This window comes from Myotis nattereri, assembly GCF_964212035.1.
Source record: "Myotis nattereri genome assembly, chromosome: 18".
NCBI lineage: Eukaryota > Metazoa > Chordata > Mammalia > Chiroptera > Vespertilionidae > Myotis > Myotis nattereri.
In genome coordinates, this window is record NC_138093.1 from 20,312,028 (window position 1) to 20,338,332 (window position 26,305).

The window sequence follows — 26,305 nt, forward strand, 5'->3', positions numbered from 1 at the left end:
TTCTTATCTAATAATAAACATTTGTCTATTTAATAATGATTGGGAATATTTCTGGGAATTGACAATTGTCTGTAGTTTCACTAATCTGTAGTTTCCAAATTTCTCTTTTTCCTCTAATGGAACTTGAAATATCTTTCAACCTTCAGCCTTTTTGCATCTCTTATTATCCACAGAGTTAATGTTAATTTGTTATCAGCACCTAAGTAGGTATTTTTTGGATCTTAGGGTATAATTCTATGATTCAGTTAAAAAACAATTCTTGCTCTATTTCATCCATCAGCTTGAATGTATTTTCCTATACTTTTCTGCCTTGAGAAAGAAAATCAAACATTGTAAACACAGCTGGAATATAATTCTGAATCAGTCAAAATTTAGTTGCGGAAAACAAAAAGTACTGTAGCTATTTTAACCAACAAAGGAATTTAGTGGTTACAAAGGTTTTGAAGGGCTAGGATAGTAGGATTTCATTTGGGCATCTTTGAAGATTTCTCAGAACAACCTCAAAAACTGGCCAGCAAGTGGACCCCCCCGTCAGAGATAGGAAGGCAAGGAGTGTTGGGGTCCCAGCAGCACTGCTCTGGCTAGATTATGCACCAGCTTCTCCACATCCTCACTGCTGGTGCCTGAGCACCAGGACACTCACCCAGCCATGCTGGCAGGCAGAGAGCAAACAAACAGAAGTGAGGTCTTTATCTCACTGTCACTGTCCACCTCTCACTAGAGCACAGCCGATTGGTAGAATCTCAATCACATCCAGATCCTCTGGGGCAAGGGAATTGGAGAAATGTAGAACTAACTTCTCTGTCCTCCAGAGCAGGGAGACACTGGAGAAGGGGTTGGGGAAGTTGTCCACAAGCCAGTTCATAGCATCTGTCTGGTTCTTTATGCTGATTTTTCAACTCGTCTTCTGCTCTTGCAGATAATTTTGTTCACATGGCTATCATTGTGCCTGTCACCTTGCACTATAACCACCTGTTTACACAGTTATCTTCCTCACCACACCAAGCTTCTTGAAAACAACAGTCATGTCTTATACAACTTTTCATTGCCAAGGCCCAACCAACACAATGACTCACAGATTATAGGAAAACCAACTTAATAATAGAAGAAAGAATGTGGGCTTTGGAATGAGAGGAACTCAGGTTTAAAACTTGCCATTGAAACTTACAGGCTGTGTGATGTGGAGCAAGTGACTTTATCTCTGTAAGCTTTAATTTCTTATCTGTAAAATAAAATATACTAACCTCATAGGATTGTTTTGAGCTTCATATGAGAAAATATATACGAAGCATAAAAAATGCAAAGAATGATGTTTTAAAATTTACAGTTTTTAGAATAATAAGCAAAATAGGGACTAGAATGATCCACAAGAAAAACACACCACTAAACTCTTTGAAGTCTGCCTTTTTTGCCAAGATAAATAATTATTAAGTTAAAATCATTAATGTGGCAATAATTTATTTGTCTCTAATAATAATAGTCATTACAATTAATCGGGTCCTAGCTACATGGCACATTCCAATTTGAAGGTGGCTGATTTTTTTTTTTCTTCATTTGTGGGTAAGGGCAACTAGCAGGTCGCTAACAACTATAACAAAAGCAGCTTTGATGGAAGTGATGCTGATGGCATCCAGGTTACAGTGGGATTAGGGTGTACATGGAAAAAAGAAATGAATGAGAGATGAGGAAATTATTCTTTCAAGAAGTTTGGGTTGAAAAAGAAAAGGAGTAAGAGGGTATTAGCTGTGATTTTTCTCAGAAATCTCATCCTATGGGACCATCAGAAAGGAATAGAAGTAGGTAGGGAAGTAAATGTTTGAGTGTGTGTGTGACCTCAATTTTATCATCAAAGAAGGAGGCATGATCATTTACTTAAGAGACAAGGGAATAAGAGATTGAGATTAGTGGGGGAGGAGGGGTAAAAGAAGAATGGTGAAGATTTCATAAAATTTTTCGAGAGGAAATGACCATAAACAAAAGTATAGACAAATAGAACTAAAGGTTAACATCAGATATAAGAAATCAATCTGAGTAAGGGTGACAATGAGAATGGAGTGCGAAGGTCAAGAAGTCAGAAAGAAGACTGTGTTTTCAGTGGCTGTTTCACTTTAGCTTCCTCAGTGATATGGGCTGGGGTGAAGGGGAGACTGTGAGCCACAGTGAAGTCCTCCATGTGTAAAGTAACCAGGAGATGGGCAATGACAGGAAGTGGGAGGTATATGGTGATGTATCACAGAGCTGTGTCTTTAAAAGCAGAAGTAATCTGACTGAGGGAAAATAAGAACTAAGTTTTTGGAGTTGCATGGGGCAGCTGGGAGAATGCTGGTTTGGAACTCCGGGACCTATAACTCCCATGGTATGGGCACAGTGAAAGGGTTGGGAGGGGGAGTCAAAGATAATATTCATCATGAGGAAGAAACATAGATGAAAACATGGGTAGTGGATGGGGGTGGGGGAGAGAGCCCTTCTGTACATTTGTGTGGAGACTGTGGTGTGCAGTAATGACAGGAAGGTTTAGATTTGACCAAAATAAAGCATCCCAGGTTTGGTGCCGGTTGTTTCTGCGAGGGAATTGGCTGAGGTTCTTTAGGGCACCTGGTTGTGTCCCAACCTGTGAGATGCAGTCAGGATCTTTCTCTGGATGGGCCTTGCTCATCCTGGGAAGCAGAGTTGTGGATCCCAGTTTCAGGGTATGCATGTATCCTTCGTGTCTTGTTTTTCACATGCCAGCTTTTAATACTGGTTAAATGGTTCAACTTCTTTCAGAAGCTTAATATTTTTTTTCCTTTTTCTAGCTTTATTATCAGATTATTTCTTTCAGACTATAAAAGAGTTAATCAACTGAATATTAAACTAGAGCACAAAGAGGCACCTTTTCTAAACTTTTATTTTACTTGGTCAGAAACAAAGCCAGAATTGGAGTTCATTTTGTGCACTTAGATATGGTGCTGAGGCTAGGGTCAGCGATCAGGGAGCAAGGCAGAAATTAAAATGAATGCACCAATTCTGGGGGACAACAAAATAGGGTGGACTGGACACCGGGCAAGGTTTCATCCCAAGCCAGTGGACCACAGTCAAAATATTGGTGAGGCAAGTGTGCATCTATGAGGGGCATGTCGGAAGTAAGAGACTGCAGCAGTGTGCGCAGTCACTTGGGATGTCAGCTTCAAGGGGAACTTGTTTCTGAGGCAATTTTTACAAAAATAAAGATGCAGCTTCACTTTGGTTGGTCTGAGTCCTCAGGGAAAAGGGTGCAGAGAGTATTTCAATCTCGTGTGTGGAGAGGATGAGGAAGGGGAGATCCCGGCAGGAATTAAGCAGATTCATGCAGTTCATCTCTCGTTTCACATGGTCGCTTTGTGACTCTTATGCTTTTTATAACATTTATGTATGTTATTTTACCTTCCATGGAATAAATATTAAGTTCATTCGGATAGCAAGCCTATCTCTTAATAAATAATTTTGAAAGCAAAATGTTAAGCTCTGAATTTATGGATCATATTCACTTTCCCCATCCAAGGTCTGAGCCAGATTCTGGCCACATTAGTGTCAAGCTAAGCTGTTTGTCCTCACTGGCTTTGATGTAAGTCCTAAAATGGCATACCCATGCTGTAATAGGCAAACATTCTACACACAAAGCAGATACACTGGTATCTGTATTTTTACTTTCTTTGGTTTCTAGAATCATCTGGACACAAATCCTTATTTCCAACAAAATAAGACATTTTTCTATCCAATTAATGACTGTTTAAACTATGTTTTGAAATATATTCTCTCTCTTGGACTTGCCGACTTCTACCTATATTTCCATGGAGTGCAGGAGTTGGAACAACCACACCCAGTTTGCCACCAGCATGACATAACCACTCTCATCTGGAAGGATACTTTATGGTTGGAGAGAGGGATGGGCAAGAAGAGGGCGATGAGTAGAACCAGTTAATGAGGTTGGTGATGGAGGAAGAGGCCTGTTGGAGGATACTCAAGGGAAATGAGTGGAACTGCTGCTGGGTTGTGGGAGGACAGAAAGTCGGTGGCCAAGACTGGTAAATGGCAGACAGAGAAGCCAGAAACACACATATAGCCCAAGTAAACCATACCAGGGACAGGCGATTTGGGAAAGTGAGGGAGGGGGAGAGAGAGAGAATTGTCAGGTTACCAACTCCTAATGTTAATGGGAGTTTTGGATAGAGACAGGGGAGGGTATGACTTTTATTCCATGGTCCCCTGCACTGCATATAGGCCATCTCTGGTTCTTCCTGCTCTTCTTTTCTTTTTCCTTTCTTTTTCTATTTCTCTTTCTCTTCTTTTCTCTTCTCTTGTCTCATCTCCCATCTGCCCCCTCTCTACTCCTGTCTCTTGGCTTATTGAGGCATCTCCATGTCGAAGAATTATTTGATGTCATCACAGCTCCAAACCATCAATTTATCAAGACAGGAAATTGTAATTATTTTTAATAGAGGAGAAAGGGAACAAGGATGTGACTAATGTTCAAGGAAAACCAGGCAACAGTTCAAAAACACTGTGTCTCCAGGACGGCAGTAGAAGGAATATCCCTCTGATCACATCTGGCATCACCTCATGGAACTGGATGATTTCTTGGGGCTGAGAACTATTTTTCCAAGATATAACTCAATAAGAAAGTATTTTTCAAGTCCCGTTTCTTGCAAGAACCTCTAATTCTAAAGCAAAACATTTTTGTTTTTATGTTTTATTTCTCTTTTTGGTTCTGTTCCAAAGAAAACTGAAACAATCTTTGGGCCCTGGCATCATCCCAATACCCCAAAGTTGTGGGTTTGAGCCCCTCTGGTCAGGACACATACAGGAATCACGTAATGGATACCTAGATACCTCTCTGTCTCTCTCTCTGTCTCCCTCTCCAATCAATCAGTAAAATTTAAAGAAAGAAAAGCTCTTATACTATGGCCAATGGTCTTAGCTCTACATATCTACACACCCTTCTCTTTAAAAAAATCTGATCTTTGTGATCTCTATTTCTTGGGTACTCCTTGCTAGTATATCCCACATAAGGTATCAATAAGTAGATGGCATCAATAGTGTGGCTGGGAGATAGAGCAAGTAAGAGAAGAAAGGTCATGCCGTCCTAGCACGAGCTTCTGGGTTGGGAAATTACCAGAATAGCAACAGTGGAGCTTGATCCAACTTAGGTTGAGGGAACTGTCTGTTCAGTTGAAGCTGTGATGAAAACATTCCCCTTTTTGGAGTGCAGACCATGGCCAGCCACTATGGGAAGCATCCAGTGAGTCCTAGGGGCCACTGAACTCTGGTTTCCTTGTTCCTTCTTAGAATAGCTCTTCAGTGAGAACGGCAGGCTCTGTTTGCTCGTGGTAAAGTGTTAAGTTTCACTGATGCCAGGAATGTGAAGGTCTTTGACTATATATGAACTTATAAAAAGATCAAATACTTATTTCCTTTTCTTTTTTAATGGGCCATGGGGCATGTGTTTTTAATAGACTGTTGATTCTGTAAGTGTAAACATAGTATTGCCTAGTGCTTTTAAGACCATCAATAAAGATACTTGGTATCAGAAGGTAGTGTAGTAGGAGTAGAATTTCTATGGTTAAGGGGCTAGAAAGAGAAAAAAAATATAATTAATATTCTTTGCAGTAGCTTTATGACACCCTTCGTATCTATCACTCATCTTTTTCTTTTTCTTTTTTTCCTCTTTCACTTTCTTTCGTAGCCACTATTTCCCTTTAAAAAAGTAATGCCTGGTTGCAGCCTGGCCGGTGTGACTCAGCATCCACCTATGACTCAGGAGGTCATGGTTTGATTCCTGGTCAGAGCATATGCCTGGGTTGCCGGCTTGATCCCCAATGTGGGGTATCAGGGGGGCAGCCGATCAATGATTCTCTCTCCTCATTGATGTTTCTATCTCTCTCTCCCTCTCCCTTCCTCTCTGAAATCAATAAAAAAATATTTTTTTAAAAAGGATAAAAACGTAATTTCTGAGAACAAGCATATACTGAGATAAAGGTTCAGTTGGTCTTCTGATCATAATAATGATCATGCAGTGTGATGCAAAGAAGCTGGGACTGAAAGTTAGATGGCCTTCACCATGGCCTGGGATAAATCTCAGGGCAAAGACCTAGGATAAATCTCATTGGATTTATCTTGAAGAAATCATTTGGGTGTAGAGTGAGGACTTGACTATGACATCACATACTGAGTGCTAACAAGGTGGAGTGTTATTGATCTTAGAATAAATATCCCAAATGTCTTCATGGCAGCCTGGTCTCTGCCTCCCTGCCTTTCTAAAAGTGGCACTGGCTGGGAGTGTCTGAGTCTGAGTACATGTGGCTGTGCTCTTCTCTGAGTGCTGACCTCTTGGTGTCACTCTGACCCTCTCTCATGTTCTTCAGGGCCTACATGAGTGTGAAGGAATTGAAGGAGGCGCTGCAGCTCAACAGCACACACTTCCTCAATGTCTACTTTGCCAGCTCTGTGAGGGAAGACCTTGCAGGTGCTGCCACCTGGCCTTGGGATAAGGAAGCCATCAGTCACCTGGGTAAGTGAAATGGAGACCAAACATGAATTTGTCAAAATGTTTCACTTCGGACAGGTAAGAGGTATTAGAGCAAACAGAGGGAAATACTCAGGATGTTCTAGACCAACTCTATAATCTAGATGTAAATAAGGTGATGACATGGATTGAGATTGATTTTATGTCTTGGAGGCATAACAATTAAACCCAATGAATGAAAACCAGAGGAAGTAACAAAAGTAGAAAAAAATAAAATAGAAAGTAAACATTCATTAGAATAAAATTAACAGAACCAAAAGTTTTTTTTGGAGAGGGAGGAGAAAAGGATTGATAAACCCTTGGAAAGAAAGAAAAAAATAACCCAACCCTGATCAAGAAAAAAAAAAAATAAGAGAGAAGGAATGTATTACCACTATGAGGAATAAAGGAGGTAATATTCTTACATATACTTCAGACATTAATAAGTAATGTGTATTTTCCACAAATGGTGTTGAAGCAATTGGACATCCACAGGCAGAAGAAAAGGAATCTTAATATGAATTTCACACCTTGTACAGAAATTAACTCAAAATAGATCAGATATTTAAATATTTAAATGTAAAAAATAAAACTATAGAACTTTAAAAGGAAACATAGGAGAAAATCGTCAGGGCAGGACTACAAGAAAGAGTGAACTTATAAATAACACCAAAAGCATAGTCCATATAAATAATAACTGATAAATTGTACTCCATCAAAATTTAAAACTTTTTTTCTGATTCTGTTTAGACAAACAAACAAAAATCAGACTTGGAAGAAATATTTGCACATCATACATCTCACAAAAGATTTGTATCTAGAATATGTAAAGAACTCTCAAAGCTCAATAGTAAAACAGACATTCCAGTTAGAAAACAGGCAAGACATGAACAAACATTTTACCAGAGAGGAAATACAGATGGGAAATAAACACATGAACAGATGTTCAATATCATTAGCCATTAGGGAGATTCAAATTGAAACCACATGAGATGTAACTACACACTTATTAGCGTGGCCAAAATAAAAAATACGGGGGGATGTAAGGTACAGCCCAGGGAATAGAGTCGATACTACTGGAATACATTTGCACACTGACAGGTAGCTACTAGACTTATCGTGGTGATAGCATCATGAGGTATGTATAAGTAAAAGGCGAAAGATTTATGCGATCTGAAGAGAAACCAGAGTATCATCATGAGGTATGTAAATGTCAAATTACTGTATCTGACACTGAAACTAACAAATATTATATGCCAACTATACTTTAATAATTTTCAAAATAATGACACTATTAGATGCTGGTGAGGATGCAGGGACACTGGATCTCTCCTACATTGCTGGTGAAATCTAAAATGGCACAGCCACTCTGCAGAATGCTTTGGCAGTTTCTTATAAAACTAAACAAACATCTACCCTATGCTCCAGCCAGTGGACTCTTGGACACTGATTGTAGAGAAATGTAAACTTATACCAAGTCAAAAGCTTTTATATCAGTTGTCCTAGCAGCTTTATTTGTAATAGCTTCAAACTGGAAATGACAAAAGTGCGTTCAGTGCTAACTGTTTACACCAACTGTAGTCCATCTTTAGTACAATGGAATCCTATTCAGCAACAAGAAGGAACAAAGGACTCATGCGTGGAATGACTCAGATTACTCTCAAGGGTATTATGCTGAGTGGGAAAAAATCCCCAAGGTTACCTGCTGTATAATTCCATCTACATAGTATTTTCAAAATTTTCTGTCAGTAACAGAATTATAGAGACAGAGAACAAGTTAGTGTTTTCCAGGGGTTAGGAATGGGGCAGAGATGGGGGGCGGGATATGAGTGTGGGTATGACAAAAGGATAGCAGGTGGGTGATCTTAATGGTGATGGAACAGTTCAGTATCTTTTTTTTTAAGTCATCATCCATAGATTTGTTTAGAGAGTCATGGAGAGGGAGAGAGGGGGGGTGGGTGGAAGGGAGAGAGAGAAGAGAGAGAAACATTGATATGAGAGAGAAACATCAATCGGTTGCCTCCCATATGTGTCCTGACCAGGGATTGAACCCACAACCTAGGTATATGCCCTGACCAGGAATCAAACCTACAACCTTTTGGTGTATGTGATGATACTCCAACCAATTGAGTTACCAGGCCAGGATTCAGTACCTTGATTTTGGTGGTGGTGGTTATACAAAGGTATCCCTGTGATAAAATTGTGTAGAGCTACACACACACACACACACACACTCACGTGTGCATGTAAGAGCTTGTGAAATCTGCATAAAGTCTGTGACCTCTATGCAGAAGCAGAGTACTTGGCATATAACAGGTGCTTGGTGAATGCTTAGTGGATGAAGGGATGAATGAATAAACGAGGGAAGGTATTAAATTTAAATGGTTTCCAGAATTATCTCATGAATTATTGACTCATCATGAATTGCAAAAGAAGCTGGGGATACTTATGTTTTGCTCTTAAACATTTCTACAGCCATGTCCCCCTATAGCATGATATGTAATGTCATCTTCAGAAGTAGCCTGAGCAGCTGAGAGGTCTGGTTCGATGTGAAATGGCTCCTGTTCATACTTATTTCTTCTTGTTCAATCATCACTGTGATTGAACAAAGGAATTCTTTTGACCTAAACCAGGTGTAGAACAATACAGGCAGCAGCATAACATGATAGGGGAAGACATTTAGGAGTTTCTTTTTTAAAAAAATACCACATATTTTTATTGATTTGAGAGAGGAAGGGAGAGGGAGAGAGAAAGATAAAAACATCAATGATGAGAATCATTGATCAGCTGCCTCCTACACGCCCCCCTGTGGGGATGGAGCCCACAGCCCAGGGATATGCCCTGATTAGGAATCAAACCTTGACCTTCCGGTTCATAGGTTGATGCTTAACCACTGAAGCACACCAGCAGGGCTAGGATTTTCTTAATAGTCTTTTCAAGACTTGAGATTACATGTTTGTGTCAACACATAAGACTCCCTCATTTTTTTTAAATTTATTTTTATTGCTTAAAGTATTACAAAGAGTATTACATATGTCTCCTTTTTTTTCCCCCCGCCCTTGACAATCCCCTGGCCTCCCCTACCCCCCAGTGTCTTATGTCCATTGGTTATGCTTATATGCATGCATACAAGTCCTTCGGTTGATCTCTTACCCCCCCTCCTGCCTCCTCCCCCCACCCTCCCCGGCCTTCCTGCTGTAGTTTGACAGTCTGTTCGAGGCAGCTCTGCCTCTGTATCTATTATTGTTCAAAAGTTTATAATGGTCTCTATTATCCATGAATGAGTGAGATCATGTGGTATTTTTCCTTCATTGACTGGCTATTTCACTTAGCATAATGCTCTCCAGTTCCATCCATGCTGTTGCAAATGGTAAGAGTTCCTTCTTTTTTACAGCAGCATAGTATTCCATCGTGTAGATGTACCACAGTTTTCTAATCCATCCATCTACTGATGGGCATTTAGGCTATTTGCAGATCTTAGCTATGGTGAATTGTGCTGCTATGAACATAGGGGTGCATATGTCCTTTCTGATTGGAGTTTCTGGTTTCTTGGGATATATTCCTAGAAGTGGGATCTCAGGGTCAAATGGGAGTTCCATTTTTAGTTTTTTGAGGAAACTCCATACTGTCTTCCATAGTGGCTGCACCAGTCTGCATTACCACCAGCAGTGCACAAGTGTTCCTTTTTTTCCACAGCCTCTCCAGCACTTGTCGTTTGTTGAATTGTTGATGATAGCCATTCTGACAGGTGTGAGATGGTACCTCATTGTTGTTTTGATTTGCATCTCATGGATGATTAGCGACCTTGAGCATGTTTTCATATGTCTCTTGGCTTTCTGAATGTGCTCTTTTAAAAGGTGTCTATTTAGGTCCTTTGCCCATTTTTTGATTGGATTGTTTATCTTCCTTTTGTTGAGTTGTATGAGTTCCCTATAAATGTTGGAAGTTAAACCCTTATCAGTGATAACATTGGCAAATATGTTCTCCCATGTAGTGGGCTTTCTTGTTGTTTTGTTGATGGTTTCTTTTGTTGTGCAGAAACTTTTTATTTTGATGTAGTCCCATTTATTTATTTTCTCTTTAGTTTCCAATGCCCTAGGATCTGTATCGGTGAAGAAATTGCTACGGCATATGTCTGAGATTTTGTTGCCTTTGGATTCTTCTAGTATTTTTATGGTTTCCCGTCGTATATTTAAGTCCTTTATCCACTTTGAGTTTATTTTTGTGTATGGTGTAAGTTGGTGGTCTAGTTTCATTTTCTTGCATGTATCTGTCCAATTTTCCCAGCGCCATTTATTGAAGAGACTATCTTGACTCCATTGTATGTTCTTACCTCCTTTGTCAAATATTAATTGAGCATATTGGTTGGGGCTGATTTCTGGGCTCTCTATTCTATTCCATTGATCTATATGTCTGTTCTTGTGCCAGTACCAGGCAGTTTTGAGAACAGTGGCTTTGTAATACAGCTTGATATCTGGTATTGAGATCCCACCTACTTTGTTCTTTCTCAGGATCGCTGCAGCTATTCGGGGTTGTTTTTTATTCCAGATGAATTTTTGGAGAGTTCGTTCTAGGTCTGTGAAATATGCCGTTGGTATTTTAATGGGAAGTGCGTTGAATTTATAGATTGCTTTGGGCAGTATGGACATTTTAATGATGTTGATTCTACCAATCCAAGAACATGGTATGTTCTTCCATCTGTTTATGTCTTCCTCTATATCTTTTTTCAACGTCCTGTAGTTTTCTGAGTAGAGGTCTTTTACCTCTTTAGTTAAGTTTATTCCTAGGTAGCTTAATTTTTTTGGTGCGATGGTAAATGGGATTGCTTTTTTAGTCTCTCTTTCTGCAAGTTCACTATTGGTATATAGAAATGCCATAGATTTCTTGGCGTTAATTTTGTATCCTGCTACATTGCCGAATTCTTTCATTAAGTCTAATAGTTTTTTGATGGAGTCTTTAGGGTTTTTTAAGTATAATATCATGCCATCTGCAAATAAGGACAGTTTTACTTCTTCTTTTCCAATTTGGATGCCTTTTATTTCTTCTTCTTGTCTAATTGCAATGGCTAATACTTCCAGTACTATGTCGAACAGGAGTGGTGAGAGTGGGCATCCCTGTCTTGTTCCTGTTCTTAGGGGAAACGGTGTTAGTTTTTGTCCATTGAGTATGATGTTGGCTGTGGGTTTGTCATATATGGCTTTTATTATGTTGAGGTATGATCCTTCTATTCCCACCTTGCTGAGAGTTTTTATCAAAAATGGGTGTGGAATTTTGTCAAACGCTTTTTCTGCATCAATTGATATGACTATGTGTTTTTTTTCTTTCAATTTGTTTATGTGATGTATCACGTTTATTGATTTGCGGATATTGTACCATCCTTGCATTCCTGGGATAAATCCTACTTGGTCGTGGTGTATGATCTTTCTGATGTACTGCTGGATCCGATTTGCTAAGATTTTGTTGAGGATTTTGGCATCTATCTTCATGAGGGATATTGGCCTATAATTCTCTTTCATTGTGTTGTCTTTACCTGGTTTTGGTATTAGGGTGATGCTGGCTTCATAGAATGAGCTTGGAAGTGTTCCTTCCTCTTGGATTTTTTGTAGTAGTCTGAGGAGGATAGGTTTTAGTTCTTCCTTGAATGTTTGGTAAAACTCCCCTGTGAAGCCGTCTGGTCCTGGGCTTTTGTTTGATGGAAGCTTTTTGATGACTGCTTCAATTTCTTTCATAGTTATTGGCCTATTGAGATTTTTAGATTCTTCCTGATTAAGTTTTGGAATGTTGTATTTTTTTAGGAATATGTCCATTTCCTCCAGGTTGTCTAGTTTGTTGGAGTAGAGTTGTCCATAGTATTTTTTAACAATCATTTGTATTTCTGTGGGGTCAGTTGTTATTTCGCCTCTATCATTTCTGATTTTGTTTATTTGGGTCCTCTCTCTTTGCTTCTTGGTGAGCCTGGCTAGAGGTTTGTCAATCTTGTTTATCCTTTCAGAGAACCAGCTCTTGTTTTCATTGATTTTCTGTATTGTTTTTTTGGTCTCTATGTCATTTATTTCTGCTCTAATCTTTATTATCTCCTTCCTTCTGCTCACTCTGGGCTTTTCTTGTTGCTCTGTTTCTAATTCTTTGAGCTGTAGATTTAGATGATTTACTACCATTTTTTCTTGTTAGTTGAGATAGGCCTGTAGAGCTATAAACTTCCCTCTCAGGACTGCTTTCATTGTGTCCCAAAGGTTTTGGATTGTTGTGTTTTCATTGTCATTAGTTTCCAGGATGTTTTTAATTTCTTCTTTGATCTCATTGGTAACCCAATCAATATTTAATAACATGCTATTCAGCTTCCAAGTGTTTGAGTATTTTGAGTTGTTTTTATTGTAGTTTATTTCTAATATTATGCCCTTGTGGTCTGAGAAGATGCTTTTTATGATTTCAATCTTCTTGAATTTGGGGAGACTTTGTTTGTGACCCAATATGTGGTTTATTTTTGAAGATGTCCCATGAGCACTTGAGAAGAACGTGTATTTTGTGGCTTTGGGGTGAAGTGTTCTGAAGATGTCGATTAAGTCCATCTGATCTAGTGAGTCATTTAGGATTGCTGTTTCTTTGCTGAGTTTTTGTCTAGCGGATTTATCCAGTGATATCAGTGGTGTATTAAAGTCCCCTACTATGATTGTATTGTTGTGGATCTCTCCCCTGATATCTTCCAGGAGTTTTCTTATGTATGTGCGTGCTCCTGCATTGGGTGCATATATGTTTATCAGGGTTATATCCTCTTGTTGTATTGATCCCTTTAGTATTATGAAGTGGCCTTCCTTATCTCTTGTTATGGACTTCACTTTGAGGTCTATTTTGTCCGATATAAGTATTGCTACCTCAGCTTTTTTTTTATTTCCATTTGCCTGAAAGATATTTTTCCATCCCTTCACTTTCAGTCTGTGTGAGTCCCTTCTAATGAGGTGGGTCTCTTGTAGACAGCAAATATATGGGTCATGTTTTTTTATCCATTCAGCCACTCGATGTCTTTTGATTGGACCATTTAGTCCATATACGTTTAAAGTTATTATTGAAAGGTACTTGTTTGTAGCCATTTCTATTTTTTTGTGGCTGTTTTCTTTCTGGGCTTTTAGTTCTTCTTTTTACACGAATCCCTTTAGCATTTCTTGCATTGCTGGCTTGGTGGTGATAAACTCCCTTAGCCTTTTTTTGTCTGTGAAGCTTCTTATTTCCCCTTCAATTTTGAATGATAGCCTTGCTGGATAGAGTATTCTTGGATTCAGTCCTTTGCTTTGCATCACTTTGTAAATTTCTGTCCATTCTTTTCTGGCCTGATGTGTTTCTGTTGAGAAATCATTTGATAATCTGATGGGGGATCCTTTGTAGGTAACTCTCTGTTTCTCTCTTGCAGCCTTTAAGATTCTGTCTTTGTCTTGTACATTTGCCATCGTTATTATGACGTGTCTTGGTGTGGGTCTTTTGGGGTTCATCTTGCCTGGGACTCTCTGTACTTGTGTAACTTTTTTCGTCCCCACCTCTGGGAAGTTTTCTGACATTATTTCTTCAAATAGATTTTCTAATCCTTGCTGCTCTTGTCCTTCTTGCAGCCCTATTATGCGTATGTTACTTCGTTTCATGTTGTCCCGAAGCTCCCGTAGGCTCTCCTCCTGCTTTTTAATTTTTTTCTCCAGTTGCTGTTCAGATTGAGCTTGTTTCTCTGCCTTATCTTCTAACTCACTAATTCGGTCCTCTGCTTCTTCTAGTCTGCTGTTGAAATTTTCCATGGTGTTTTTGATTGTAGCTATATCACTTTTCATTTCTTCCTGATTCTTGCATAGGTTGTTGATTTTCTCATCCATCCGGTGAATGAATTGTACAACCATTATTCTGAATTCTTTTCCTGTCATGTTGCATGCTTCAACTTCATTAATTTCCTTTCTTGGTGACTCCTCATTGTCTTTCCTCTGGGTGTTGTGTCGTCTCTTCATTCTGATTATCTCCCGATGGTTCAAATGTCGAGTTACGTGGGCCTGGGCTGTGTGCAGTGGGAGCCTCCCACCACCCTCATGTCACTGAAGAGCTCTGACACCAAGATGTGTGGTTGTTGTGGGTTGGTGGGAACCAGGCTCGCTCAGAGTCAGTGTTGTCAGTGCTCAATGTGGCCTCGTACGAGCCATTAGAATCAGGGACCCTGCCTGCACCGTGCTGAAACAGAGACCCCCCTGAAGCGTGTTGAAAACCAGAGCCCCCTAGCGTGCGCCAGGAGTCAGAGTTCCGCAAGAATCCATTATCAGAGTCTCTGTTGCTTCGCGCAACCTTGCCTTGAGAATCAGGGTCCCTGTGTGCCCTTGCACCAGGAATTGGAGTCACTGGCTCTTAGTATGAATGTACAGGGAATCAGGATCTCAGGCTCAGGTGATAAGAAACACAGTCAAGTCACTGGTGCTTGGTGCTGCCTCCTGCCCAGAGAATCGGGGTCCCTGGGCCTGTGCTACGCGGGACAAATGCCCGGTGTTCGAGCGATTGCTCCCAGCCCAGGTCTCTGAAGCCGGCAGTGCACGTAGGATCAGTTCCTGGGGTTCACGCGTTTGCTTCCAGCCCAGGGCTCCTGGAGTAGGCAGTGTGAGCAGGACCAGATCCCCGTGTTCGCGCGATTCCTTCCAGCCTAGGACTCCTGAGCCCTGCCCTACACGGGATCAGTTCCAAGGTGCTCGGGCACTTCCAGGCTAAAGTTCCTGGAGCGCTGAGGCCCTGGCAAGGGGTGGGTCTATCAGTTAGTTACTCTGGCGCTGCCCACAAGCCTGCAGGAAGGGGGGATGGGCTCTGTTACTCACGGATCTGCCACGGGGATTTCTGAACTTTTGGTGTCCGCAGGTCTGTAGCTGTGGTCACAGGTCTCTGTCCCCAGTGGCTGCAGGGTCCTGGTATGCGTCTGAGATCAGACTGGGTGGTGCTGAGGCCAGGATTCTAGTCTCAAGCAGCTCTGTTTCCCAAGATGGCGTGGTTGCCCTGCCTGTGATGGCCGCCCAGGAGTGTCTGCGCAGGGACTCCCCCGCCTAAGACTGCCTGGTTTAGCAGCTCCTTAGAAGACCTGCAGAATCTAACTGTCCCTAGCTCATACACACACACCACACACGTCCACACACTCCTCTATCTCTTCCTTGTGCTCTCACACTCTCTCCCTCCCTACCTTCCTGCTGGTCGCCATTTTTCAGAATCGCTCTGAGTTCTTATCAAGACTCCTGCATTTTGAGGGTCAGCTGAGTGACCTAGCAGATAAATACTGTAGCCGAAAGTTTGAAAATTGAACCCTATTTCTGACCACCAGTGACTTCAGTGACTATCCTAAAGACCAAGGTGATTTATGGTCCTCCTTTGCCATTAATGCCATTTCTGCCATTTAGTGTAATTTTGTACTTTTAATCCAGTTAGTAACCCAGGGCAGAATTTTTATAAGTAAATGAATGTATGAGATCCCCTAATATTTATTGGTTTGAGTATCTTTAGCCTTAGTGCTCAACACTTATATTGAAAATATATCTTTAAAGGCAGGAAACTAATTTAAGTGGTAAATCATTTATAAACTATTAATCCCAGGCGCATGATGATAATTCATTCACTCATTCGTCCATTCATCCAGAACCTATTGAATCTGTTTCATGGCAATACCAGAGATAGGACAGTAAAGGAATTCACCCTAAACATTTGCACAGCTTAACTGGGATATAGACATGTAAACAAATACTTAGGGTGCAGTGTGATGATACCGCACATGAGGTCAGGCAGGAGCCGTAGAGAAAGTGCTATGTTATGCCCATAGCACCTGGGATGAGTTTCCGGAGGGGCTGAGGCTGGAGAGGAGAATTGAAAGAGCCTTGCTTGGTAGACAATGAGAGGGCATTCCACACTGAGTAGGCTCATAGGTGCCAAGGTTTGGGCTGTTAAAAACATGGGCATACTTAGAGGTGGAATGTATTGGCTAGAACAGTGCTCTTCACATTTATTTTTGCTCTCTTGGACCCCCTAAAAGACTTTGGAAAAGCTCTGTGCCCTTTACACAGTCTAAGAGTGACATCTAAACATTTAATCATATGTTTCCATAGAAGAAAATAATATAAATTCTGCTATACTATTATAAATTTTTGATATTTTAAAAATAAATTTTAAGTTTACTCTTCTAAATGTATCCTCAGTAATGTAACAATTGGATAATCACTATCATTTATTTAAAAAAAATTTGTGGCCATGTACTTCTTTAACATTGGGGAACTATTCACTGATTGTTTTTCTCTTTGAATTTGTGTTTCTACTTCATTTCTCCTATAGAACTTAATATTAATGGGGCATATACATGCTTATTTTTTTAAAGTCTCAGTTGCTCACCCATTGCTCTGCTAAAAACATATTTTGAATAAAACAGTTTTTTGTATTAATACTTTTTTTAACTAAACTTTTACATGTTGATACAATGGTATATTTGCATGTGGTTGTAGGAATAATACAAATAGATTTCACCAATCCTTTACCCTTTTTCCTCAATGGTAGCATCTAACAAAACTGTGGTACAACAACACAAATAAGATATTCACATCAATACTGATTATAAGTTCTAAATTGTTGAAAATTTCTCCTCAATTGAGTTGGTTTTGGAACCGGTTACTTGTCCAAAATTGATAAAATCAACATTTTGAAGTGTTGATTGATGACTAGTAAACAAAATGGGAAATGCATATCTTAATGAGGTGAGTGTCTTTCCCCACCATATTAGTTCTTGTGTCTGTGGATGATTAATAGCAATTGTTGTAACAAGATAAGATTCAGCATTAGTTATATTGCTTTTTGAAAATTTATAGCTCTAAGTACTGAGAAACTTTGTTTTTGGAGGGAGGGAGAAGAATTATTTTTGACTGAGTGGTTGGTAGTGCCAAGGCGGAAAATATAGGAAAAGGAGGAGTGAATGGGGAGCTGGTTTAGTTTTGGATATGTTGAGTTTGGGGTCATCTGAAGGAATGTAAACAGAAGAAGGAGGAGAAGCAGGACTTAGGGGTATACCAGCCACCAAAGGAGAGAGAGGTCTGAGAAATTGCCCTGTGGCCCACAAATACCAGAGTCGCAGAGATGAACTCAGCACCAGGGCATGCTGGCCAGGTTAGACAAGAGACTCGGTCACTCTCTGGCACGGGAGTTAGACACTCAGGTGAGTCCTGGGCCAACCATCTTCTTTAATTGTTCTAGAAAATGTCTGTCCTGCCCAAGAACATTCCAACATCCAGGTAAGATCACAAGCAACATGCCCAGTGTGCATGGAACCCAAGGGACATGTGGGAGGGAACTTAAACCTGTCTCGTAAAGGGGGTTTAAACATATAGGATCTACAAATGAGTTCAGATAATGTGACCTTGTAGGGGGGAAAAAATCTTTGAATTATAGAGTGGAATATGGTTTCACATAAATAAGAACTAATTGGCTCTTGAGCAAGTTGCCTCTCTGGGCCTCAGTATCCTTATACATAAAATGGGGGTAATAAGCATAAGGAACAGTTCCTGGCACATAGCACAGCCTCAGAAATGCTAGCTTCATTAGTAGCAGCAGCAATAACGGTGGCATTGTAGAACGTTTCAAACATTGTGTGTCTGTGGTTGATCTTCCTGGGTTTGCTCACTTTCTTTCCAACCTGGAGACTTTGGTTAGGAAGAAGTCGAGGCTTGTCCTGGGAGACCCCCTCCAAATTTCTGGGTGATGAAAAGGTATCCCACCCCTGAGCTCATCTCTGCTAGTTCCACCTTTCCCGCCCCCTTCTCAGCAGTTGCTTTGCCTTCCCAGAGAGCTGTCCCTCCCATCTCACTTCCTTTCCAACCTGGAGAATTTGCCCTGGAGAGATGTTGGCTCCTTTACAAAGAGTAAAAAAGTGTGCTTAGGGGTCCAACTGCTTACAATGGTAGAGTAGCTGCTAAGAAGCAAAGGGAGTCTCCTTACCAGCCAGTGAAGAGTGAGTGATGGGTGGCAGTTTGTGGGGATGGGTGGCTTTTGGGCAGGGTCTATGAATGTCACTGGGCCCAGGGGACCAAGGAGAGCAGCCATCTTGGGGTGATGCTGGAGGGACAGCTCTCTGGGGAAGGCAAAGCAACTGCGGAGAAGGGGGCAGGCAAGGTGGAAGTAGCAGAGATGAGCTCAGGGGTGGGATACCTTTTCATCACCCAGAAATTTGGAGGGGTCTCCCAGGACAAGCCTCGACTTCTTCCTAACCAAGAGGTTGCCATTGAGATTAGGGTGTTACATCAATTGTGCCACATTCATGCACAGTGGGGGTGAGGTCTCAGGGGCTGAGGCAGCCAGAGACTTGATAAGTGGAAAGTCTTTGGTAGTCTCTGCCAGGTTGTTTCAGCGAGTGCAGATGCAGAGAGCAGAGGAGGAGGTGGAAGAGTGTACAGGATGTAAAGAGGGAAGAGCTGGTGTACTACCATTAAGTGGTTGGGCCACACAAAGGAGATACTGTCCCCTATCCATGGGTCTCTTTATGGTGCCTAAGCAGAGGGATTCTTTCTGGAGATGAGGAATAAATGAGGTATGTACACTGGAGATCACCATGTAAATAGGAGGAATTGTAGGATTAGTAATGAGACAGGCTACCTGACATGAACAAGACAGGCTACTTGGTTTGATCTTGGAATCACCCACTGGCTGCTGTTGTAGATTATTTTATTGTCAGAAGACAGCATTCAGTAAGTGGGTTTATCCCAGATGCACTTGGGTTTCGAACTTGAGTGAGCACTCTTGGATAGTGAAAATTTTGGACAAAATTATCCTAGGATATGAATTTCATGCCCTGAAATTGGGGTGTCCCAAAGGTAGGTTTATGCATTTATAAGTAGGTGAAATAAATAAGTATCTTTATGTGTGATTATTTATATATCAACTGGGGGCCCAGTGCACAAAATTCATGTACAGGGGTAGCGAGGGAGTCCCCTCAGCCTGATGTACACCCTCTGTCAGGTTCTGGGACCCCCGACCGCTCCAGGCCTAGGCACGGGCCTACAGGCTCAGGGTGGCCTGGCTCTTGAGGATGCCTGTCCCGGGGACTCAGGCCTTTTGGTGCAGGCGCGTGTGCAAGCGGCCGCAGAGAGAGAACCTCCGCCGGCACCTGCACACGCATTCCAGGCCCCACCCCTGGCTTCTGCATACGCCACCCTGCCCCCGGCTCCTTGGCACATGTGTGCGCTCAAGCGCCCGCGGGGCTGGAACTTCCCCATTGTTGCCATGGCAATGTGGGGGAAGTACCTGCCCCGCCCCTGGCTGCCTCTTGCCTGTGTATGCAAATTAACTCTCCATCTTTGTCAGGTTAATTTGCATATTCACTCATTGGCTGGTGGGTGTGGCTTGTGGGCATCGAGGAGGGATGGTTAATTTGCGTGTTTCTCTTTTATTAGTGTAGATAACCTTTATCTCTTCTTTTAAACTAGTAATCATTGACTACTTGGTGCCCAGAACAGTGCCTGACATAGAATAGATGCTCAGTGAACGCTAAGTTAATAAATGAATTATAGAAAATATTTTTTTTCCCTTATATTTTATTGATTTTTTTACAGAGAGGGAGGGAGAGAGATAGAGAGTTAGAAACATCAATGAGAGAGGAACATCGATCAGCTGCCTCCTGCACATCTCCCGCTGGGGATGTGCCCGCAACCCAGGTACATGCCCTTGACCGGAATCGAACCCAGGACCTCTCAGTCCGCAGGCCGATGCTCTATCCACTGAGCCAAACCGGTTTTGGCTATAGAAAATATTTTAATGCATATTCTGTAGTGCCTGAAATTCTGGCATACAGTGGTGTGTGTGTGTGTGTGTGTGTGTCTGAAGCACTTCCCTCATTCAGGAGCAAGGAAAGAATTACATCATAAATCTTCAATGCCTCAATAATAACATCTTCAGTTTTTAAAATCAGATTACTTTTCTCCTATGAGGTGGGAGTAGCTGGAGAGCCTGAAGGGCTTGACAGTTGTGGGTAGGAATGGCTAAAAGGGTATAAAGAAGAAAAAAAAATGACACCAAATTGCAAAATCTTTATCCTCTACACATTCCTGTCTTGGTTTAGTCTTGCCCAGAATAAGGACTTCCTTCTAATGAGACCACAGGCTATAAAACTAAGAAGCCAATTCAAGATTTGGAGATGAATGGTTTCTGGTCTGGTTCTGTTAGAAATGTGCTGCGTTTTCTAGCTCCCATGATTTTTTAAAAAACTTTCTCCATTTCTTTCTCTCCCTTGTGTATCAGTCCACTTCTACAGTTCTTTGCTTCTTCCTTGGATCCCCAGCCACACTTTGATATCTTTGTCCCTTCGTGGTGAAAAGTGTATTTTATGGAGTGTTTTTAGCTAGTAACTGGAAGTAATTATGTAGGCACCTGCAGATCAGCCCTCAACCTCCATGTTTTATGGGCATATAATATTCAGCCCTAAAAGTTTTACAGAACTGTTTTAAAGTCATTTCCACTTGTGTCCTTTTCTCAAACTGCCTGAGAGAGAAAGTTAGAGTTAGAGTTTGTTTTTAATGGAAGTGGCTTTGGGAATCATTTTCTTCACCACATGCAGCTCTGTCTGTCTTCGGATGAAGCTGGGAAAAGCCAGTTGGAAGCTGCTAATACAGAATCACTTTGGGAGCTTGGCTGTCTGCTACTTAGATTTCATCTTTTAATCAGCAACTTCCCTCTCTTTTCTTCCCATTACCACACAACAACCCTGTCTTACTTTGTTAGCTTGTCCCTGATAATCAAGGCTGAAAGGTCTTCTAAGGAAGCGTGCTCCACTGGCAGTCCATTAAGCAACAGCTGTGTCACACATGGCCACCAGTTGCTAAATTGAGGAAGCCCCATCCATATTATGTTCTATGTACAGTCAGTGGCACTGTTCAAGTCCCAGTGTATATATTCTGATATGCAAGAAATGAAATTCTTAATTATTCTTCTATAATTGAACTTAATTTCTATTTTGAATCCCTATGTTTTTGAGTGGTAGAGATTTACTCTTACTAGTAGTTGAGTTTGTTTTGCCTGGGGCTATATCTAATGTGTAGATGGCTTACAAATGCCAAGGCCATTTTATGTTCTGTCATCAGGGGAGGCTGGCACCTGAGATGACCCTTGTTCCCATCAGGGTCCCACCTTCAGGGAGTCTCTGGGGGTCTCTCTGTCACCCTTCCCCCTAAGATACACTGGTCAGCCATTCTTCTCTAGACTGAGACCATGCACCCAGGAATCCATCACTAGAAGGAGGTAAGATCCCCCACCGTCAGGCCACATGCACTATTTTGAATCTTTATCTTTTTACCAGAGCCTTGGAAGGTTCTACTTAATCTGGACCCACCATCATCCATACATTCCCATTATTTTCTTTTTATTTCTTTTATTTTCCTCCAGATTAGGAGAATCTTTTCTAGGTTGAGATGTAGTGGTGACATTGCTAACGTGAGACAAAGCTCACTATATCCTCCATTCATCCACCATGCTGGCTAAACCATGGAGGCCTCTCATGGCCCAAATGGCATAGACTTTGGAATCATCACAGCCAGAAAAGAACTCCTTTCCTTGCATTTCACTCTGTTCTGTATTTCTTAGTGAGGCAGTGGATGAATGAGGAGAATCTGGCTTCCAGAACTGGCAGTAGAGTAACAGGGTGAGGGGGAGCAAGGAACGATTGAGGTGAAATACTAGTATTTCTAAATTGTAACTCTTCTATTTATACTATTGCTTCTTAGTTTTCCCTTCTTAGGTACTTTTGGTCTTGTCCATAAACAGCCTTGCTGGACAGGTGTTGGGGAGGTGAACAAAGGCAGAGAGAGTCTGACAGTGTCTCAGAGTGAAGATTGAGGGGCCAAGGTATGGTTGAACCCATATTTTGGCATGTCTTTCTACTTTCTATTTTAATGTAGCAGGTTGGAGCAGAGAGCACAAAGGAAGGGATTCTATTACAAAGGAGGGGATCATGTCCTCCATGTTAACACCATATTTTATCTCTCATCTATGTTTTAATCTTCCAAGATGAGGAGAAACAAAAATGAAGAGTTGTTTTGAATATAGGAATATTCAAATATTGAATACTAGAGGCCTGGTGCATGGATTTGTGCACCGGTGGGGTCCCTCGGCCTGACCTGTGCCCTCTCACAATCCGGGACCCCCCTCAGGGGATGTCAGACTGTGGGTTTCGGCTCAGTCCCTTCAGGCCAGGCTGAGGGACCCCACTGGTGCACGAATCTGTGCACCGGGCCTCTAGTAGGCATATAAGATCTTTGGTTAATCTCTTCCCGCCTTCCCCCTTACCCCCACATCCCTCTTAGATACATTAGTCTGTTCCATGTTTCCATGCTTGTACATTGAGCATCTTCCCCCTGGTGGTCAGTGTGCGTCATAGCTACTGGCCGAATGGTTGAATGGTCACCTAGGCATGTATGTATGTATATATATATCTCTCCAGAGAAGTGGGAAGGAAAATATTGTTGGCACTACAGAATAAGAGTGTCTTATATGCATCTAATCTACCAGCAAGGTCTATGAAAAATTAAGCTCTCAGTCCCAATCCTATAATATTTCTTTTCCTCCTGCAATCACTAATTTCAGGTTACTGTGAATAATTTTTGAATGCCCATATGTTATCTATAAAGAGAATGGACACACTGATTCATTTTAAACTCTATCCAAGTCTTTTCTGTCTCTGGGTGCCTGTGGATCTCAGGATCAGAATGGCATAGAAACCAAGCTTGAGCAGCTTAAAGGCAAATCAGAGCTCCTTGTGTGAGCATGTTTGTCTACTTTGCCTGGCAATGCCTGGTTTTACTCTGGAACGTCTGCCTGTTTGTGGTCACACTCCAGCTATCTTGATGAATGAAGGTGGTCAGGAAGAAGCCAATAAGGGTGGGGCAAATGAGCATGTGTGGCCAGCTGCATTATATAATTATAGTAATACTGACAAATGGTCCAGTACACACCATGAGTTACTTTGTACTAGAAAATAAGCAAACTACTTCTTTGTCCACATTACTCCTTCAATCTTCATAATAACCTTTTGAGAGTGAAACTCTTGTTATTACCATTGAACAGATCAGGAAATAGGCTTGAGAGCTTTCAAGGAATATTCCCAAAGGTAAGGGTCAGTACATTTCCAGCGCATGTCCACAGCCAAAGGAGCCCTGGACACTCTCCAAAGACTATCCCATGCGAGAGAGGCTTCCAAATGGTGGCTTAAGGACCCTCCAGTAGCCCTCAGTGCCTGACTGTTGCTGGCAATGAAAATGGAAGAAAGTATAGCAGCATCAGAGGTGATGCTGATTGGTTTGAATATTAATATAAAATAGTCCTGGAAAGTGGCAATTGTACTGTCATTTCATTATTCCTATGAAGTTCCTGGGAAAGGAGTGCACAGGCCCCTGAAAGGTGGGATTCTCAGGTCCTCAGACCCTCCCTGGTCCGACCATTTGACGGACTCAGTTTTTATTTATTATTTACCATGTCTTGTTCCTTCCTCATGAAAAGAAGTGCTCACATTTGTCTTTAGATTTTGGACAGCAAGCCTTTATGCTTCACGTAGACTTTGGCATGAAATGCGTGTGTGCGTGCGTGTGTGTGTGTGTGTGTGTGTGTGTGTGTATGTGTATGACTAGGACCCACTCCTCTAATCCTATATAATAAAAGCCTGATATGCTAAGTGTCCGGTCATCCGTTCAACCAATCGAATGGTAATATGCTAATGATATGCTAAGGCTGCTCAACTGCTCGCTATGACATGCACTGACCACCAGGGGGCAGATGCTCCAATTGGTAGGTTAGCTTGCTGCTGAGGTCTGGCCCACTGGGACTGAGCGAGAAGGGCCGGACATGTCCTGGAGCCCTCCCATGGTCCATCCCCGGCTGGCCAACCTCCCGTGTCCCTCCCTAGCCCCGATCTCATGCACAGGTGGGGTCCTTCAGCCTGGCCTGCGCCCTCTTGCAATCTGGGACCCCTCGAGGGATGTCAGAGAACCGGTTTCGACCTGATCCCATAGGAGAGAGGAAGGAGGGGACAACCTGGTAGAAAGAAGGCCATGAGGATTACTAGGCAGTGAATCTGGCTCCTGGGAAAACCCAGGGCAGATCTGAGAGCAGAATGTCTGCGCTGCTCCTCCCCAGCTCTTTCCCTTCACCACCAGCTCCAGGGACATGGAAGTCTTGGAACACAAATTACAAGGCCGAGGTGGTGACAGTTCATGGTAGCACACATTTCTTCACATGGTATTTATGATGGTCACACGCAGTCCTGCATGTTAGCTCTTAACGAGCCCGGGTGAGAACAGGAAGGGAGCCTAGGGATGAGCCTTGCTAGCCCCTCATTCTGTAGATGGAGAGACAATAGAAGGTCCAAGGGCAGAGCCATGGTCCTATAGCGAGTTAATGTTAGGATTGCATTCCATTTCTTTAAGTTCCAGTCCATTGTGGCTACCTAAACTCAGACTCATGGGCAGAATTACTGTAAGAGGCACAGGACCTCAGGATTTTCCTTAATGTGTACTGTTGCACACAGCACTGCCTCCTAAATTAGCATATGCAACATTCTAACACACATATGGTAGCCAAGCTCATTACTATGTATTGAATGCAGATGATTTGGGGAAAAAGACCCATCTCTCTGGAATAAAAAATATTATCAGTAAGTGTGTTAAAAGACTTACGTTTTTTCATTAGAATTTAAGCGCTGACTTGTTAAATCTATATTCTCCTGTTTGGGGATTGTGTATTAAGAGTGTTACGCAGGCTAATTTTTAAGTTGATAATTTTGTATGGCCCACAAATGATGTTATAAATATCTTAATGGCCCTTGGCAGGAAAAGATTCCCTACCCCTGCCTTAGAGGCTGACATTGAACACTTGCTAATTTATGAGAAGACATAACTAAAGATTAGAGGGCTGCCATTCCTTACATGCTCAGAGATGTTTTCCAAACCTTCTACTACAGGTGGCGTTGTCCTCAACCCGGCCTATTACGGGATGCCTGGTCATACCAACATCATGGTCCATGAGGTGGGGCATGTCCTGGGACTCTACCATGTCTTCAAAGGGGTCAGTGAAAGAGAATCCTGCGATGACCCCTGCAGGGAGACAGTGCCCTCCATGGACACAGGAGATCTCTGTGCCGACACTGCGCCCACTCCCAAGAGTAAGCTGTGCCAGGACCCGGAGCCTACCAACGACACCTGCGGCTTTACCCACTTTCTGGGGGCTCCGTTCAGCAACTATATGAGCTACACAGGTATCACAGTCTCAATGTGCTTGCTTTTAATGAAGATGATGTGGGGAGTATGGGGGCTGGGAGGGTGGACATGCAGGAGGTGGAGAGGATTTTCAGGCAGTCATTTATGCCCGAGCATTGAAGTATATTTATCATGGGATACTCTTTTCTTCGTGTCTTTGAAGAACTTAAAGAAATTTTGAGATATGTAGGGATCTCATTGACTAGATTTTCTGTCACTGGAGATGAAAAGAAAAACACACTTCTACATGGGACATTTGGAAAAAGGGGCCAAACCATAAGCTTTCTTGAGCTGCCTTTGATTTCTACAACCTGAATATTCCTGTCCTTATCCATGTTCTTAGGCATTTACTTTGAAAGAATCTAATGGTGATGGGGAGGAGGTTTCTGGGTTAAGGTGGTTCTTTGTACTATTTTTGAAGTTGGTCAAGAAAATGGCCTTCATTAATTTTAAGCTCAGGATATCTTTTCATTTTATGTTATTTTAAAGTATCAGATTCTTTTCTTCCAACACTAGTCAA

General features: G+C 41.8%; 1 protein-coding gene across 1 annotated transcript in view; it reads left to right on the forward strand.

Annotated features, from left to right (window-relative positions):
* PAPPA2 (pappalysin 2) overlaps positions 1–26,305 on the forward strand; it is a gene marked incomplete at both ends in the record, with an annotated part of 219,983 nt that overhangs the window by 67,445 nt on the left and 126,233 nt on the right. Inside the window, 2 exons of the mRNA XM_081113216.1 lie at positions 6,381–6,526; positions 25,491–25,784. Coding sequence (XP_080969342.1) covers positions 6,381–6,526; positions 25,491–25,784 — 440 coding nt within the window. The remainder of the gene's footprint in view (positions 1–6,380; positions 6,527–25,490; positions 25,785–26,305) is intronic.